The following is a 17,978-nucleotide window of genomic DNA, read 5'->3' as shown; positions in this document are numbered from 1 at the left end:
CGAAAAAATAAATATGAACAAATACGCGAATATACATCTATATATATATATACATATATATATATATACATATATATATATATACATATATATATATATACATATATATATAATATATATATATAATATACGAGAACGAGATATGCTTTTTTTTTCTTTCGCAAATATATATATTTGCAAACGAGGTATGTTTTCTTTTCCTTTTATATACATGTATATGTATATGTATATATATACATGTGTATATATATATATACTAAATCTTTTATTTTATTATCTTTTACCATTTAGCTACTTTATGATTATTACAAGACTTTGAACCATGTATGTATATATATATCTAAAATCTAATAGAACAAATTATTAAATCTCTCGATAAATTTTCATTAATATCTTATTATACTAAAAGATTCGAAAGACAATACGAAGTATGACATTTGTAAAAAAAATACAGCGCATAATAGAAACTTACGAAGTAAAATATGGTTTATTTCTATCTTTGTCAAAGGAGAGAACACAGCTTCCCTTTTAAGAATACTTTCCTGTACATTGCAAAGGAAGGTGCCGCAAGACAGGTTGAGGAAGAAAAAATGTACTTTGCGCCGATTCGCTGAACCAATCGACGGCCAACCGAATCGTGAAATTCAACGTAGGATGTCACAGAGCAAGGTGAACGAGTAGACTTCGCAAATAGTCAGACGGAGTATCACTGTGTGTATCTTACGATTGCCGCTTACATTTCCTCTCGGAGAATCCTCTTTTACCGTTTAGCATTCTTACAAAAAATTTTTTCATGAAGATACCAATGAAAGTACATGCGGTATTCAAAGAATTTTCTAACAATTCGTTCACCGTCACTATCATCCTTTAAATCTTCGTTACGTTATGTTTTTGTATATTTATGAAAAGTAAAATATTTCTACAGTTATTGTACGTTTACGACGAAAAAAGTGCGATTTACCAATTGTGAGAGAAGAAAAATTTTATCAAGTTTCAAAGAGAAGAAATTTTTGTCAGGTGATCGTTTTAGAATTAATGATTCTTTGTTTTATATGTTCTTATCATTATCGATAATAAAATATCGCTTTCTTTGTGATATTCTTGCGAGATAACTTCACATTCTTCTTTGATAATTTCAAAAATAATATTATATCTTATATATTATATTATAAGTTGAATCTCATGTTTAATAAACAAGCTTCATTCATGAATATAATATCAATTTACATACATACGCGTAAAAACAAACTAATAATATATATCATTCATTATCACCATCACTCATTATGCAGATTATGCAAATTAAGTGCAATAAAACAATTTAATTTTTTACAATTAATCATATCATTACGAAACGATGAAAATTTCTCAATGAGATAATATATCTCGATTTTTATTTCCTCTCCCTTTTAAACTCTCCATTCACAATGGCGTAGTTCATTCTAAACTATTATCTATCAAAGATTCGTATGTAAAGGATATAAATGAAGACTTTCTCTTGGAACTTTCTCTACGTCATGTCAGAGTGTTCAATGAATTCTAAATTTAATATGTTTTAAAGTACGCACGATCATATAAATTTTAAAAAAATATTTATTATAAAAAATTCTGTATCCTTTCAATATTATGGAACATTGAAAACCTCGAGATTAGAGACCACAGCTTTCGAAGAATTTTTGTACGATCACTATTCTGGATCTTTCTACATACAACTTGTACAGCTATAGATTTATCAAATCATCATTTATATTGTAATAAATTAATAAAAATAGAAAATTATCCTCGTGTATCCATGTATAACAAATTTTACAAATAAAATAATTTTACAGAAAAATGCCAGCCTTGAAGCTTTTCGGCCGAAAATGGTTGGCAGCCACGGATGATCTTGTATACCCTGGATTGTTCGAAATTTTAATACGCCTTACTTGGTGAGTAATCAATAATGAATGACAATTAGCATATCAATTGTCTTCTATTGACGTCACATTTTTTGTCTTGTCTACGTAAACATATTAATCATTTTATGATTTTCATTTATTGCTGTATTTTCTAAATTTTCTAAATGTAATCCGATAAATACCATGGATTGTCTTTTTTTTTTTTATAACAAAACTTTCCACATGTTTACAGGTTAATCTTGATAGGAATAGGATGCGTACAATATTACGCAAGTACCTGGAAATGTCAACTAGGAGGCGATGTAGTCCGTGTATATTTAATAGGAGAAATAACCATCCTTGGCATAGTTATAATTATTACATTTTTTATCATAAGATATAGCAGTAAAGGATCCATAACGGATACACACGCTCGCCGTTATGTTGAGCCGCTTCTCACAGTGAAGTAATTAAATAATATAATAATATTACATTTTTAAATAACAAAAAGAGAGAGAGAGAGAGAGAGAAAAAGAGAGAGAAAGAAAGAGAGATGAAGAGATCTCCAACAAAATCATAGTATTATTTTGTTTCTTGCATGTAAATTGTTTTTATATATTTGCAGAATATTCATGATTCTACCCGAAATAAATTGGAACATTTTGGGAACGCTTTGGATCTCCAGTAAGAACATAGATTGCGAGATAGAACAGTACACAATGAGCATCGTAAAGGCAATGGTATTTTTCAATTGGATCCTTATCGGCCTTACCATCTTCGGTTTCGTTCTTGTTTTCGATCCTCTTGGCTCGTTGGATATACGCGAGAAAGATCTAGACGACTCGATCAAGCATGGAAAGATATCGCGAAACTGGCGGCGAAGATTCAAATTCCTTTGGTGGATGAGGAAAGACGAAAAGGCCAATGAGACTTTCCAACATGTCGCTGGTGAGACATAGGTACGCCTGATTTAAAAAGTCCTGCCACATTTATAATTAGAGCTTGGATAGCGATATTCATTATCTTTTCTGCTCTTATATCGTGATTTTGTTGTTTATTACAAAAAAAATAAATAAATAAAAGAAAAAAAATTAACAACAAGCGAAAGAAATAGAACAGGGAAGTCTTGAATATTCGTTTAGTTATATAGAGAAATCATGACGATCTATCTTATCCTTTTTATGGAAAATTTTTACTTGAAACTCATTTTTTTGCAAAAATTGTCATCGTCATCCTCGTTCAGATTTTTGCATAGGCAGGACTTTTTTTTAAATAGCATAACGTATTAGAAAAAATAATTCAAATGACATTGAAAATCTTATAATTAATATAAATATAAATAATAATATGATTAATATAATTAGACTGTTCCATATATTATAAATAATTACTTTTTTCCAGGTCTTCTCAGCGCACTATTTCGAGGAACGGATTTGGTACCTTCTGACGTTATGGCAGGCTTAATTCTACTGCGAGTTCGGCAGAAACGTGAAACGCACGAATTGAGAAGTTTAAATCTACTTTCTTGGCCGAAATATACTGTTGGTATGCAAATCGATCCAATTTCACTCGACGACTACTATCGATTAACAATTGTTCATTAATGAGAATATAAAGATAAAACCATTAAAACCTATCTTTTTAGATGCACGCGATATTTTTACTGAAACTCCCAGTTGGATGACCTTGGAAAATGCACATCATTTCCTTAAATTATCGATTGCATCTTACGGCCATTTGTTCGTTTGTTATCAACATATATGTACAGGATGTTTTCGTTTAATACCGAACTTAACTTGCTGTGCCTGCTTCCGGTAAATTTCATAACGTGACATACTTAAACAAATCTTTCGTACAATTTAGTATTGTTACATCATTATATTTTGCTAGAAAAAAACGGAAAGTCATCCTGAACGACAATTGTTGCTTCTATAACTTATCGGGGGTAAAATACATATCGAAATTATCAAATGATGACATTTTATTCGCTAGTTTCAAGAATCATTTATGTGAGGTAAGCTTACGTTCGAAAGAAATAGAATAAAAAAATATCTTGTTATCATAAAAAATTTACATCTTTGTATATAATTACAGATACCTTTTTGCGTGATAGTCGATCATAAAACATCTAGTATCGTTATAATTGTACGAGGCTCTCTGTCATTGAGAGATTTAATCACAGATATCGCCGCAGCATCCGAGACATTTGAATGTCTAGGACTACCTTCAGGAAGCATGGTAATTATGTTCATAACTTATAAAAACAAAAAAGAGATAAACGATTCATTATACGTTCTTCATTAAAATTGCATTGATTAATGGTATATTGAATAGTAAATATAAAATTAAACATTTTTTATCTATTAATATTTATATTCATCTCATTATTAGAACGTAGTTATAGAACGTATAATGAGGTTTCTTGTGTGTGCATCTATGCACATTATTTAAAACAAAAATTAATTTGTTTTGTAGGCACATAAGGGTATGATATTAGGAGCTAAAACACTTTTAAAACAATTGCACCATTATAAAATCTTAGAAATGGCTTTTAATACATATCCCACTTATACCCTTACATTAACAGGTAAGTTACTATAATTTTATTATTAAATTAAATGATAGAATAATCTTATGTAACATGACGAAATTTTTACTATCGCTTATTCATGAAATTGTTATAGGTCACAGTTTAGGTGCTGGTGTGGCAGTTTTACTGGGCATACTATTACGTCCTGAATACCCGAATTTAAGAGTTTATGCATTTTCTACACCAGGTAATATCTTCAGATGCTTGTAATATTTTCTTTATCACTTTAAGTAAAAAATAATACAAAATAAATTTATTTAAACAGCTGGAGTTATTAGCCGAAGTGCTGCTAAAGTTACAGAAGAATTTGTATTAACAGTAACCCTTGGAGATGATCTTGTAACAAGATTGAGTGTTGAAAGTACAGAAGATTTAAGAACATCTTTGCTTGCCACTCTTGCAGAATGTCGATTACCAAAGGTATTGGGTTGGGCAAATAAGTGATTGCGGATTTTATCGTTTCCTTCTTATTTGAAATCCGGCGATCACTTAGTTGCCAACCCAATATATTTCTTTACTTTCATTTTTTTTCTGTTGCTTATAATTTTTATACCTTGTAGAAACATGAAATTAACATATGAAACTTCATTAATTCTCATAATTTTCTTTGTTTTAATAGTACAGAGTAATTCTTAATGGTTTTGGGTATGCATTACATGGTGTCCCTGAACAAGATCTCGACAAAACATGGACAACTTCTGATATCATTAATTCAATACCAGGACAGTCTCCTTTATTAACATATTCTGAAACTACTAATAATGTGGTAATAAACATCAGCAAATGAATACTTGAATGTATGTATTTGGATTATGTCTAATGAATTATGCGATTTGTCTTTAGGAAAACACAGTATTAACATCAAATATTTCACAAAGAAGATTTTCAAAAATGAGACTTTACAATGCTGGTCTTATATTACATCTGGCAAGATGTAAGCATACAGAAACAGATACAAAAAGGTATCTATAAATATAGTAAATTAGTTAGTTTTTATTGATATATTTCTATAATTATGTGATATTTTTTTATTTACTTATAGAAAGAAAAAGAAAAATGAAAAGAAATATGAAATGCGGTGGGCACAGCCAGAAGAATTTACAAAAATGATAATAATGCCGCGAATGCTTTTAGACCATCTTCCAGAAAATTTGGAAAACGCACTTGCAACATTGATAGAACAACAAAAAGATCTACCAATTTACTTTGACCCATAATATAGTTTCAAAAACATGTAAAATTTAATTAATATTTTACTTAAATTAAAAATGGTAAGAGGCTCCTTGTAATTATATATATTGTAATACTATTTTGTAAATTTAGAAAATACACAATAAAATTTATCATTGTATTATTTCTATATACATATATACAAGATATCTGATTGCATATTGAAAGTACAGCAGGTGTGTATTCTACACGCTAAAATAAGAAAAAAAGTTCATATAAACACATTCCTGATGTGACTTCGTTTTTGAATTATAGTTCGTTTTATGATGTAATAACTGCTTATCTATCTTCAAAGAAATTATTCAGAGTGACCATTTCTAACTTCAATACAGACATGAATACATCTTATCAATTAATTGTTAAACATATTGAAACAGGCTAGGTATAGTACGAATTTAAAAGCAGTCTTGATGCACAAATTGACAAAGTATTTCAATACTATTAATTGAAGTTTTATATATTATCGATTTTAAATATCTCAATAAGTTAAAATCAAGTCGATTCAGGTTTGGATAAACTATATATTAATTGTATAACAAATTATAACTTATAAGCAAGGTCAAATCAAACATATATTTATATAAATTTTGTTTTGTTAATTTAATGTGCAGAATCTATACCTTCTGTACTTTCATGTGCAACCGATCATCTTGTATATTTTTACTGTGCCGTAGGTTAATTATACATATATTAATCATATAAAATTGACTTATAAATTACCATATTTTAAATATAAACATTTAAATTAATAAACTAATGTTTCAATAATTATCAGTTGAAATATAAATATAAAAGAAATTATATTACAAGTATCTGTAAAATTTATTACCTGTCAAAATTATTCCAACCATCACATTAAACAACAAAAATTCAAAGTTTGAAATTTGCATCAAACAAAATTTGACATTAAAATTACTTTATACTCACATTATATTAATATTTATATAATGTTTAAAAAATTTGCTATTATTCATATTGTAATACTACATATATATTATACATAGCATAAATAAATGTAAAATAATCAAAGGAATAAATTATTTAAACTTACGAAATTAGAAGAGCTGAGATGTTTGTTCATTTGACTCAATGGTAAACTGCAGTAGTTTGACTTTATATATCTATCAAAGTCATCCATATTTGTTGTCTGTACTACTTTAGCCACCAATGAATATGAGTTTCGCGCCTAATAAAATTTTATCATTATTTTATATTTACATTATGTTTGCATTCGTATTATGTTTAAATAAATGTTGAAATCTATTATTATTTAAACATTTACTTTATAACATTCGATTATTATAAATTATTGTTATGTAATAATATTATAATAATATACGCTATATTACATACATATTTGATAATCAAAACATTTATTAGACTTACGAGTATGAATCAATAACCTTAACTTCTAGAAAACCAATATAGTTGTCAATTTATCGCTTACTAAAATTATCCATCTTTTTGTATTATTTATCTTACTATACGATACGAGCTTCGAAAAAATTTGAAAACAAATATTATAATAATTTAGTATTTAGATTCATATGTACCGATATTTGTTTAGATTTTCTTAAATTTTTGTTTGATTTAGTAGAAAAATCTATCTATATAAAAACAATAAACTATGATCATATATCGTTCACATACTATTCAATTAAAATATATATTGATAATTAGTATTTCAAATCTAAAGCAAAAATGTTTAGAAAGGAAAATGCTAGTAAAATAGTGAACCAAAATAACAAAAGAATTATTTCTCTCTCACACCGCAATATAGAAAATTTCTTATACGTTTTTATTCTAAGACATAAACGAGCACAACGATATAGAGAAATAACAAAAAAACTATAATTTGTTAGAGAAATTTCTATTTACATGTTACTTCAACTGTTAAATTCGGAACATGGCGCATATAAGTGGTGAAGAATTTCTTACAAGCATGCGAAATGTAACCACATGTTGACCTTCTTAGTTACAAATATAGTAAATAGTACGTTCATTGTTTGTGTATATAATAATTCATGAATAACATATACTTTTATAATATAGTAACTTGAAAATTAAAAAATTTAATCATAAAAGTAAGTAATCATTAATTTTTCTCTGTCCAATTGACGTAACCTTATTTGTGTATCTATCTTTTAATTTTGTTTTTATATAATCGAAGTTCAATGGAATATTGACAAAACTTTCTTTCGTTAAACAATTGAGCAATATATGTGTCGCAATTATTAATAATAAATTGCCTTTTTTATCGCTTTAATAATTTAACGTATGTTTTCTATAGATGTCGGTTGTTTCATCGCGAGTTAGCAATCTGTCATCTATTTTAAAATCGCCGGGTGTCAGATCACAATTGGTGAAACAATCTAACAGGGTATATTTCAAACTTCCAAAAAATATTAAAAATATACTTTTAAATTTTGAAAGTAATAATGGAATAAAAGATTATGAAGATTTAATATGTACTTTGAGAAATTCAAATGTCAAGGTAAATAATGATAAAATACTTTATTATATTATACAAGTGAAGTTAAAATTTTTAAGTTAATATTAATCTGGAAAATTGTATTCAGGATATTGATTTAGCAGACTTTTTAACTGAAGTAAGACAATCTGTATCATTACTTGGTCCTATTCATAAAATCTTTGTTGAGGTGCTTCTTCAGATAAATTGGATTGACAGGTCACCAGAAGTAATATCTGCTTATAAAATATTCTTAGAAGATCTGATATGTGCACAGGTTTATCATGGAAAATGTATAATAGATAAACTTGTTGAGTTATTTAAGCCAGGTAAACTTTTAATTTTATTATTGAAATAATTGTCGAAATGAAATTTTTTTAAACACTCCTTTTTAAAAATAAAAAAAGATACGCTTGTGTATTCAAAATTATTTTAATTTTTTTAGCAGAAAATGATATAGAATGGGAAGCAGGAGAATACAGAAAAGAAGATGTAGATAGATTAAACCATATACATGATGTTTTACGTAAAATCTTGAAAGTTGTACCAATGCAAGTATTATACATTTTTAGTAGTTATATTAAAAGTGTTTTATGAGCAGTAAAAGAAAATAAATTGCTTTTTATAAATTTCAGGTCTAGTAAACTTTTACTGCAATCACTAAGGCTAAGGTTTCCATATATTATTCATGGTACACATGTTCATGAAGTTTATATATATTCATTACTTCAACTATTAGAATATGCTCCTCAGTTAAGGTCAGATATACTATCACTAATTATTAACAGGTAAATATATAAAATAAATAATATTCATAATTAAAATTTGTATTTTTTAATAATTGATGAAAAAAGATACTATTTTATCGTAATATATTTAAGGTTAATGGTATTAGATGTAAATATTCCACGATCAGACAATGACGAAGATGAAGATGATGCAATGGAAAGCAATGATGAAATTGATACTAATACAAATACAAGTAATGAAAATAAAGAAAATATAAAGTCATTACATCCAATAGCACATACTTTGAATGTATGCATGGAACAAATACTTAAATTTATATATGATACCTGTTATGTGAAGGAAGAATTAAACATGGAGTCTCTTAAAAAGCTTTATCTTGATATTTTGAAAATGTTTGAAACAATAATATTACCCACACATGGAAGTCAGTGTGTGCAATACATCATGTTCTACATTTGTAGTTTTAAAGTAGTAGTTGTAGAAGCTTTCTTAGACTGGCTTTGGAGAAAAGCAACTGATCCAAATGTACCGATTATATTGAGACATACATGTTTATCATATATTGCAAGCTTAGTTGCTGCAGCTTCATTTATTTCATCAGGGTAATTATTAAATTTGTTTATTTAACTTGTATCATTGTTCTATTTTATATGTTATAAATGTATCTAAATCGCGTAACTATTTCAGATTAGTAAAAAAAACACAGTCCAATTTAGCAAAGTGGATACATAATTATATCAATATGGAAGAAAGTTCAGATTATGTCAGTGATGATCCAATGAATCATCCTGTATTTTATTCTGTTTGTCAAGCATTATTTTTTATTGTGACTGCTAGACACAAAGATTTTATTGGTACAAAAAATAGTAAGTACTATGAATCTAATTATACAGAGTGAGACAGTAAAATGTGAAAGCTTAATTATCTTTTTGGTTTCGAATGTTTACAAATACTACTTACAAAAAATCTGTTAGAACAAATTCAAATTTAATAATATCACTAAACTTGAAATTTAATAAAACTGGATGTATCCATTTATTAAATATCCTAATCTATATATAGTTTGCTAATATGTTATTTATTTTTTACAGGTATGATGTGTCTACATGAATTAGATCTACCTAGAATTGTAACGTGCAAATTAAACCCTCTTAAATCATGTCAATCTGAAGTCGTGCATAATTTTGCTGACATAGCACGAACATATCAATTGGCATATTGTTATACAATAATTGAAAGTAATTCACGACATCAATTACCAATTATTCATGATACTAATTCTTGTAATTATACGCTTGATAGTTTTTTCCCATTCAGTACATTTACTTTAAATCGTAGTACACAACGATTATCACATTTATTTTATGATAATTCTGTAAATAATTGTTACAGTCTCATTAACAAACATAGAACTGATATTGCAGAATTTATGATCGATTAATTATATATTCTTTAGTATAGTATAAAAACATAGATATATTCCAATATATATGCAAATATTTTTCTTATGCTTACATTCAAACAAATGTCCCCATAAATTGTGCAATTTTGATTCATCTTTTATAAAATTTCCGTTTAAATTTAACACATGAATATTAATAATGGTCTGTTAAAATCTTATATATAAAATTATGTATCTTCAAAGAAAGTATTTAAAAAACATTTCTTTATTTCTTTTACCCAAATATAAAGTACACATATCCTAACATTCTTCTACCCAAATATAAAGTATACATGTCAATAAAGATTATTATGCAAAATATAAGAATTACAAAATATGATATAGTAAATACATCATAAATTATGATACACATTGTAGAAGCGCAGCAAATGACAAATAAATAGTAAATTAAGTTTTATTTGAATTATTTTCTATATTGAACTAAATCAAAAATTAATATGTAATATATGCATAAAACATTTTGTTTATTTATTTATGTAATGAATTATTTCTATCAATTACTTAAAAGATTTGTTTAACTATATAATTAAAGCACGTAACTATATTATTTTATCATATGTTTCAATTCATATAAAATTTATTCTGAACATATTTCATTAGAGAATATGTTTGTTATGAAGGCGATGTTCTTTTAAACAAGGCATAGAGCAAAAATAATTTGAGCTGTAACTAAAAGGCACCTGATTTGTAATGTCCACTGCACATTGGAAACATCGGACAGTACGATTTTCTTTTGAAACATTTTCTGCGACTAATGCCCTCTATAAAAAAAGAACAATAATTTTTTTATTTTCATATTTTCATTTTTAATATTTCAAAAAATGTACCTTTTCCTTATCATTCAAATTTAAAAATCGTTGCTTCGCCTCTTCCTCTTGCTTTTTTACTTCAAATTCTCGTTTTTTTATTTTTTCTTTCTCACGTTTCACTTTCCTTTGTTGTCTCTTTCTTTCCGTTTCTTCTTGTTCTATTTCATCGGTAAGTGGTCCAGGTATTTGTGACTAACATAAAACAATATGTCGTGAAAAAATATTTGACTAATTTGTGTATGTAAATATTTAGAACTATTTAATAACTTTTAAAAAAAATACCTTACTATAATTGAACTTATCAGGATAAGTACCCATAAATCTTCTAAACGTATTTCTAGTTTCTTTATCTTTTGAAGCTGAATAAGGTGTTTGTAATTTCTTATTTTTATTGCAAGGATTTGAACCAATTTCTAATAATGCCCTATAATTATAAAAAAAATCCTTAACACTTAATATTTTAGATTTTGAAATTTCCTATAATGTAAAAAAGGTTTATTATCTACATTTATTCACAAATATTTTTGAAATATATTACCATATTAATTTTAGATGTCCTCCAATTGCTGCTAAATGAAGCATTGTGTTACCATCTTCATTTCCATCATTTAACAATTTTATCACATCTTCCATACTTAAAAATGTCTGAGTATCTATCTCGCTTTCTTCCTCTAATGATTCGAATTTTTTAACTTCAGTTAATAAAATATCTATTGTAGAAGTTAATAATTCATTATCACCCAATTCACATGCAGTCCATAATTGATCTTTAGCATTATGTAATACTTCATTTACTGCAGACTCTAAAAAAAATTTATGTTTCATATAAAAACATTTTTTATTACATAATATATAAATCGCTTTATAACTGCATAGAATAACTAAAATATTTTCTACAGGTAAAAGCATGTTATATTTAGATAAATGTATGTTATTAAATGTACTTCTTGTAAATAGTACATTACCATCTGTGTGATTTTTTTTCACTTTTTTCTTTTGTTTACGAGCTTTCTTATTTTTCATATATCGTGGTACATTATTTTGAAAAGCGAGTAGATTTTCTCTAAAATCAATTTCCATATTATGTTCAATTAGAGGCATATCTACTTGATTATTAGTGCAACTATTGTTTTCATTGGTTTCAGACTCTGTAGATGTTAAAGCCAATTTGATAACAATATCTGAAATACAAAAATTAGAAATTCTTTATTATCGTTATATATTATATTTTATAGTAATTATAAGTTATTACTTAATGATAACAAAATAAAATACCAGGCAAAGGACGACATGGACTTTTACGTGGTTTTGCTCTATCAATGTGTGCGCGAGAATTCCTATGTTGCTTTTCTGGAGATGCTTGCATTGTTTTAAATTTTTCATTATTTTTAAGCCTATTTATATCATTCGTGATATTAACATTAGAACTTGAAGAAGTTATTTCTCCTTCTGCTACTTCAACTAATAAATCATATTTGGAAATCTTCTTTCGTGGTGGTTGTCGTGGTGAAATAGGGAAACAATCAGTAAAATCTGCTGCAGAACCTAAATGTATATTGATATTTAAGAGATTGTATTATGAAATTTACTATGAAAACTAATATAAATATTTACCATATATTTCCATTGTACTTAGTATATCATATACACGCTTAACTTCGCTGAATGTAGCTCTTCGGGTAGGAAATGGTAATGGTCTTAATCTAGAATCATTTTTATTTAAAGGTGGATTTTTACCACCAAAAAGTATAGTACGATTACGTGGTCCCACAGCTCTATATAAAATTAATGATGAATTGTTGATATGACTCGTCCATAATTCCAATATTTCTTGCACATGCTAAATCATATATGAATATATTCATAAAAATGAATTTAGATATAATAAAGTATTATATCTAAAATTTATTTTTCACAAACCTGTATGAGAGATACTTCGTTATAGCGACGCAAACTTGCTCCAGCACTTTTTGTATGATTACCCAATGTACGACTGTCACGAGAAGTTTGTGCAGTACCCTGCTTTGCTCTAACAGTATAAGAATGAAAGGTTTTATGCACAATTGGTTCTCCATCTGAAATTTGCAAAATTAAAATACAAAATTTAAATCCCATTTTTTACAGACTTAAAAAGAATAAAAATAATTAAATATTTATTTTAAATGCTCCATCATAAATATTAACGTCCCAACCTAAAAATAAAAAGAAAGTACAACAGCATAATAATTAAAAAATATAAATATTTAAAAATTGCTACTACTGGGTAATCTCTTACTGTGTGCTTTTACATATGTATATTGTAGAATTATGTATATGTATATTACATAATTGGATAGAAACCTTGAAATACTGCTGCTGCAAAATGTCCACCTCCAACCATGATAATGGTCCATGATGTTTTCTTCCCACTATTCAATGCTTGAGCTATCATCTGATTGTCCATCTCAGGAATTTCCTAAAACGTAAGTGCATCTCTCCTGATCTGGCAAGTATAGACACGCCAAGTGATTCTAACAAAGTGGATCAAGTTACAAGACATAATTTTTGCATTTGTACATGCAAAATTATATGTATTAACTTAAATCTATACTTTGTATGATAATTTTATAAATAACTAACAAACCTTTTTATTATGAAGTAAACACCTATATATACTAAATATATTTCCATCGTCATTTTCAAAAAATACTTTGGAATGACGATTAGCAATAGCAAGTAATTCTTGAAGTTTTTTCTCTCTAGATATTTCTTCATTACACTCTGTATCTGAACTATCAGATACTAATTCTGCAGATTTTCCTTTCTTTTCCTGTTTTTTACTTTTTGCAATAGATAAACTTTCATTCTTACTTATAGATTCACTATTTTTCGTATACGGACTTGATGACCCTCCCGTTTCAGAAGTACCTGTATCATCTTCATTGTCAGAATCTTCTTCACTACCAGAAAGACTGGATACATCACCTGTTAAAATACATATAGTATACAATATGTATAAAAATTTATACCTTTCATAAATATGGACAATTTAGAATTAAAATGAGAATACCTTCATCCGCTAAAAGATTGAAATTATCTTCACTAATTGACTTCAGACCATTTAAACGTTGTTTAAGATTATAACGATGCCAATCTAGTTTATAATGTAATCTCTGGTGTTTTTTATCCTCAAATATAGTATTACAAAAAGAACAGCTTAAGGAATCTGATACAACTAATTCCTCAAGTTGAGTTAATACATTTTCTGTTTCTGAAACTATAACATCATTTATAATTAAAGTGTGTATAAAAATGTATAATTAATACATCAAGAATGCATGGATATATATGAAAGTAATAATATATTAATAAATAATAAATATCTATATTACAAAATCAACAAAAAATAATTATATATATGTATAGATATCATCACTATAAACTAAATATAATAAAGTCGTGTTTATATATTGTATCAAACATTTATTTTACATAATTTGATAATGTTTAAAACTTAATTTATAATGCCAGATGTTTTAACAAAGAATTAATTTCATAACAGTAAATAATAACAATTGCAAAATGATTAAATATACGTACCAGATGATGATCGTGACTGCATACATTGTGCCACTTTGATGCCTTTCGTAATTCGATTAAAGTCTTCTTGATTGTAAATTTTATATATTCGATGATCCATTATTAAGTATTCCAGTAAAAATTTTTCTTATATTTGCAATAGTTTAATGAAATACAAAATTAATGTATATATTAATATATATATATATATATATAATGCTTTTCTACAACTGAAAATATTTTAAATAGAATTTTCCTTAAAAATTTCCTGTATAATACAAAAAAAAAACTTAAAAATTAATGGCAAATCAATATCACAATTTAGCAATCCTCTCACGAATTTCCTACGTAACGTTTCATACGAGGCAAAAAGATTACATCAAGTTACATCATGTCGTATGTATGTACTATCTTGTACAAAAAAATTACATTGGGAGGGAATTTCAAAACACGGTTTTCCCATAAATTCGTATTACTAAATTGCTACTAATATTATTTGTATGTTAATAATACAATTCACGGCAATAATTGATGTGAAAATTTATAATTATATTATTATTTCATAAATTTATATCCATTAATTATAAATATATATACATATGAAGTGTCTACAATAATTTTAATATAAAATAATTTTACTTTTATACTTCTGTATTATTATTATATAATATTTTTGTAATGGCAATGACAAATATATCTTACATATTTTTATTCGTTTTATAATTTAATAAATAGTAATTTTAATTTTAATAAATAATAAACAGAACGCACATGAATGATATTGCGAGCAACTGCGAGTAAAGAAAAGTTATTTACGTCACACGTGTTTTAGCAACTAAATTTATTAAGTTAGAAAGTTAGATAACCTCATATTTAATAATTTTCTTTAATCATATATGTAGTTACTTATGACTCACTAATATAGATTTATATACTATATTCACATAGTAATTTGAATGCATGTGATATAAGTATGAAATATTTTTAACCTCTTTCATAAGTGACTCGATAAATCAACAAGTTGCATTTAGCACATTTATATTACATCATAGGGAAAAATGGTAATTAAAATTGAAATTTTAATAGAATATAAGTAATTTTCAATATTTAATCATATCTCTATCTTGAAACAGTTTAAAAATTCTATGAGCAAGTTTAATCATATACAGTACGGAATATTTACCACACGTAATCGTGTTAGGCAATTATTAATACGAGATAATTCAGGTAAAAATCAAATATTTGATTCAAGTACTCCAAATCCCAAACCAGTCATTTTACCTGATCAGGAACCACCTATCCAGTCCCCAAAAGGCCCATCTAAGCAATCCATAATCATAGAAATACCAGGTTTTTTAGAATCTATATATTGATATTAATAATTACATTGTATGTACGTAATAAAGAATTTTCATAAGACCATAGTCATATCTTGAATCATGTTAGGTCCTATAATTGAACCTGTCCTTCCTAAAATTCAACCGGATTCTAAACCACCTACTGAAATTCCAGTACCCAATGAAAATATAAGAAATAACAAAGTGATGAATACAAGTACCAATAACGATGAAGTTCTTATTCAAGATGTAAGTTTAGAAACAAATATATATTTAATATATATAATAGTTTATATAAACATTGCTTTATATGTAGGTAAGAGATAAGGGTATAATAACACTGAATCGGCCACAAGCACTAAATGCATTAAATCTTTCTATGGTACAAAAGATATATCCTATTCTGAAGGAATGGGAATCTACCAAAAAGTTAGTTATAATAGAAGGTGTAGGAAATAAAGCATTTTGTGCAGGTGGAGATGTAAAAGCCGTAGTTACTGCTCTAAATAAACCAAATGGGAGTTCCTTGGGAGAAAACTTTTTTAGAGATGAATACACGTATGTTTTGAAACTTTTATATCAATTTAAATTGACTGATATCTTTTTTACTATCAAATTTATACTTCTATGAAACTGTCAAATCTTGATATAGATTAAATTATTTAATTGGTACATATAAAAAGCCTTATATAGCAATGATACATGGAATAACAATGGGAGGTGGTGTTGGCTTATCTGTACATGGAAAATACAGGATAGCAACTGAAAATACTTTATTTGCTATGCCTGAAACTGCAATAGGATTGTTCCCAGATGTTGGAGGAAGTTATTTTCTTTCTAGATTAAAAGGAAAATTAGGTCTTTATTTGGGTCTCACAGGACATAGATTGCAAGGTAATGAAATGAAATTTAAAATTTAAATGATGAAAATTATAAATATACAAAAAGTTTGCTTTTAGGCATTGATGTATTTCATGCTGGTATTGCAACACATTATGTTCCATCTAAAAGACTTCAGGATTTAAAAGATGATTTATTAAAGTTGGACACTGATGATATTGAACAAATTTTAAGTAAATATCAATTTCAACATTTGATGAATGAATTCTCTTTATCACCATATATAGACAAAATTGAAAAATGCTTTTCTTCATCTTCTGTTGAAGAAATAATCAATAAGTATAAAAAAAATAGTTATATCTATTCTGGTACCTTTACATTATATATTTTCTTATTTTCTTTTCTATTATTAAGATTAAATAACGATGGTTCTGAATGGGCAAAGAAAACAGTACAAACACTGCTAAAAATGTCTCCAACATCTTTGAAAGTTACAAAACAATGTATAGAAAAAGGCAGTAAACTTACTTTAGGAGAATGTTTAAAAATGGAATTCAGATTAATTTGTGCCTGCTTGAACGAAAATAGTGACTTCCATGAAGGTAAGCATATTGATTAATATATATATATATATATATATATATATATGTCTCCATATTGTATATAAAACAAAATATATTATGATTATCTAATATTTCTTCTATTAAAGGTGTTACAGCTTTACTTATTACTAAACATCAAAATCCGATATGGAATCCAAAATCTTTAAATGAAATTACAGATAAATATATTGATCAATTATTTGAAAAACTTCCAGATGAAAAAGAATTGCAGCTTTAATAATATTGTATAATATAACATATATCAGTCGTTATATCAATTACATTGTAATATTTTTTTATAAAAAATAAATTGTTATACTTTATTTAAAAATTTATAAACAAGAATATTATTAAAATAAATGATCTTAACGATCTAAAATCTGAATGCTTATACATTATACGCGCTTTCCATATTAAAAAGCGAAACTAGCGCCAATACCTCGATTAGTTAAT

The 17,978-nt window shown here is 26.6% G+C and overlaps 4 protein-coding genes across 14 annotated transcripts; 3 read left to right on the top strand and 1 right to left on the bottom strand.

Moving 5' to 3' along the window:
• The first annotated feature begins 293 nt into the window (after window positions 1–293).
• Window positions 294–5,810, top strand: LOC124425818 (diacylglycerol lipase-beta-like). 6 transcript variants are annotated; one of them, XM_046966743.1, is made up of 14 exons: window positions 294–669; window positions 1,830–1,928; window positions 2,131–2,343; window positions 2,503–2,825; window positions 3,279–3,422; window positions 3,523–3,691; window positions 3,768–3,891; window positions 3,972–4,115; window positions 4,353–4,464; window positions 4,562–4,654; window positions 4,733–4,887; window positions 5,087–5,233; window positions 5,311–5,429; window positions 5,510–5,810. In XM_046966743.1, exons 2-14 carry the CDS (start codon window positions 1,834–1,836, stop codon window positions 5,682–5,684), a joined length of 2,013 nt encoding a protein of 670 aa, XP_046822699.1. In that variant the 5' UTR covers window positions 294–669; window positions 1,830–1,833; the 3' UTR covers window positions 5,685–5,810. The 6 variants fall into 6 exon arrangements, with proteins under 6 accessions (XP_046822699.1, XP_046822698.1, XP_046822701.1 ...); XM_046966742.1 differs by having other exon boundaries at window positions 294–1,560; XM_046966745.1 differs by having other exon boundaries at window positions 294–1,751; window positions 5,087–5,230.
• A 1,793-nt stretch (window positions 5,811–7,603) lies between these two features.
• LOC124425521 (RNA polymerase I-specific transcription initiation factor RRN3) lies at window positions 7,604–10,776 on the top strand. 2 transcript variants are annotated; one of them, XM_046965970.1, is made up of 8 exons: window positions 7,604–7,781; window positions 7,988–8,191; window positions 8,277–8,496; window positions 8,616–8,718; window positions 8,803–8,955; window positions 9,049–9,519; window positions 9,605–9,783; window positions 10,009–10,776. In XM_046965970.1, the coding sequence occupies exons 2-8, from the start codon at window positions 7,988–7,990 to the stop codon at window positions 10,356–10,358; spliced, it is 1,680 nt and encodes a 559-aa protein (XP_046821926.1). In that variant the 5' UTR covers window positions 7,604–7,781; the 3' UTR covers window positions 10,359–10,776. The 2 variants fall into 2 exon arrangements, with proteins under 2 accessions (XP_046821926.1, XP_046821925.1); XM_046965969.1 differs by having other exon boundaries at window positions 8,613–8,718.
• Window positions 10,777–10,838: 62 nt separating this feature from the next.
• Window positions 10,839–15,320, bottom strand: LOC124425520 (ankyrin repeat and zinc finger domain-containing protein 1-like). Of its 3 annotated transcripts, XM_046965966.1 has the most exons (12): window positions 14,768–15,317; window positions 14,238–14,444; window positions 13,812–14,152; window positions 13,529–13,643; window positions 13,109–13,263; window positions 12,803–13,028; window positions 12,464–12,733; window positions 12,154–12,369; window positions 11,727–11,991; window positions 11,471–11,612; window positions 11,207–11,380; window positions 10,839–11,140 (listed from the first exon to the last, which is right to left on the bottom strand). In XM_046965966.1, exons 1-12 carry the CDS (start codon window positions 14,865–14,867, stop codon window positions 10,976–10,978), a joined length of 2,376 nt encoding a protein of 791 aa, XP_046821922.1. In that variant the 5' UTR covers window positions 14,868–15,317; the 3' UTR covers window positions 10,839–10,975. The 3 variants fall into 3 exon arrangements, with proteins under 3 accessions (XP_046821922.1, XP_046821923.1, XP_046821924.1); XM_046965967.1 differs by lacking the exon at window positions 10,839–11,140 and having other exon boundaries at window positions 11,213–11,380; window positions 11,476–11,612; window positions 14,768–15,319; XM_046965968.1 differs by lacking the exons at window positions 10,839–11,140; window positions 11,207–11,380 and having other exon boundaries at window positions 11,535–11,665; window positions 14,768–15,320.
• Window positions 15,321–15,414: 94 nt separating this feature from the next.
• LOC124425356 (3-hydroxyisobutyryl-CoA hydrolase, mitochondrial) lies at window positions 15,415–17,821 on the top strand. 3 transcript variants are annotated; one of them, XM_046965604.1, is made up of 8 exons: window positions 15,415–15,807; window positions 15,880–15,973; window positions 16,193–16,332; window positions 16,400–16,641; window positions 16,736–16,977; window positions 17,043–17,262; window positions 17,338–17,525; window positions 17,633–17,821. In XM_046965604.1, exons 1-8 carry the CDS (start codon window positions 15,805–15,807, stop codon window positions 17,761–17,763), a joined length of 1,260 nt encoding a protein of 419 aa, XP_046821560.1. In that variant the 5' UTR covers window positions 15,415–15,804; the 3' UTR covers window positions 17,764–17,821. The 3 variants fall into 3 exon arrangements, with proteins under 3 accessions (XP_046821560.1, XP_046821561.1, XP_046821562.1); XM_046965605.1 differs by having other exon boundaries at window positions 15,417–15,807; window positions 16,259–16,332; window positions 17,633–17,819; XM_046965606.1 differs by lacking the exon at window positions 15,880–15,973 and having other exon boundaries at window positions 15,418–15,807; window positions 16,259–16,332; window positions 17,633–17,819.
• Window positions 17,822–17,978: the final 157 nt, after the last annotated feature.

The sequence above is a fragment of the Vespa crabro genome, chromosome 7, assembly GCF_910589235.1.
Source record: "Vespa crabro chromosome 7, iyVesCrab1.2, whole genome shotgun sequence".
In the NCBI taxonomy this organism is placed as follows: Eukaryota; Metazoa; Arthropoda; class Insecta; order Hymenoptera; family Vespidae; genus Vespa; species Vespa crabro.
The sequence above is the reverse complement of the archived record's forward strand: the minus strand, read 5'-3'. Positions and strand labels throughout refer to the sequence as shown.

Excerpts from the sequence above, each read along its gene's own strand:
- LOC124425520 (XM_046965966.1), bottom strand. The coding sequence starts at position 14,867 with ATGGATCATCGAATATATAAAATTTACAATCAAGAAGACTTTAATCGA. Across the intron at positions 12,734-12,802 it reads AAGTACAATGGAAATATATG|GTTCTGCAGCAGATTTTACT; the intron begins GTAAATATTTAT and ends ATATACATTTAG. Across the intron at positions 11,381-11,470 it reads ATAAGTTCAATTATAGTAAG|TCACAAATACCTGGACCACT; the intron begins GTATTTTTTTTA and ends GTTTTATGTTAG.
- LOC124425818 (XM_046966743.1), top strand. The coding sequence starts at position 1,834 with ATGCCAGCCTTGAAGCTTTTCGGCCGAAAATGGTTGGCAGCCACGGAT. Across the intron at positions 1,929-2,130 it reads ATTTTAATACGCCTTACTTG|GTTAATCTTGATAGGAATAG; the intron begins GTGAGTAATCAA and ends ACATGTTTACAG. Across the intron at positions 3,892-3,971 it reads TCAAGAATCATTTATGTGAG|ATACCTTTTTGCGTGATAGT; the intron begins GTAAGCTTACGT and ends ATATAATTACAG.
- LOC124425521 (XM_046965969.1), top strand. The coding sequence starts at position 7,988 with ATGTCGGTTGTTTCATCGCGAGTTAGCAATCTGTCATCTATTTTAAAA. Across the intron at positions 8,956-9,048 it reads CTATCACTAATTATTAACAG|GTTAATGGTATTAGATGTAA; the intron begins GTAAATATATAA and ends AATATATTTAAG. Across the intron at positions 9,784-10,008 it reads TTTTATTGGTACAAAAAATA|GTATGATGTGTCTACATGAA; the intron begins GTAAGTACTATG and ends TATTTTTTACAG.
- LOC124425356 (XM_046965604.1), top strand. Across the intron at positions 16,333-16,399 it reads ATGAAGTTCTTATTCAAGAT|GTAAGAGATAAGGGTATAAT; the intron begins GTAAGTTTAGAA and ends CTTTATATGTAG. Across the intron at positions 17,526-17,632 it reads AAATAGTGACTTCCATGAAG|GTGTTACAGCTTTACTTATT; the intron begins GTAAGCATATTG and ends CTTCTATTAAAG.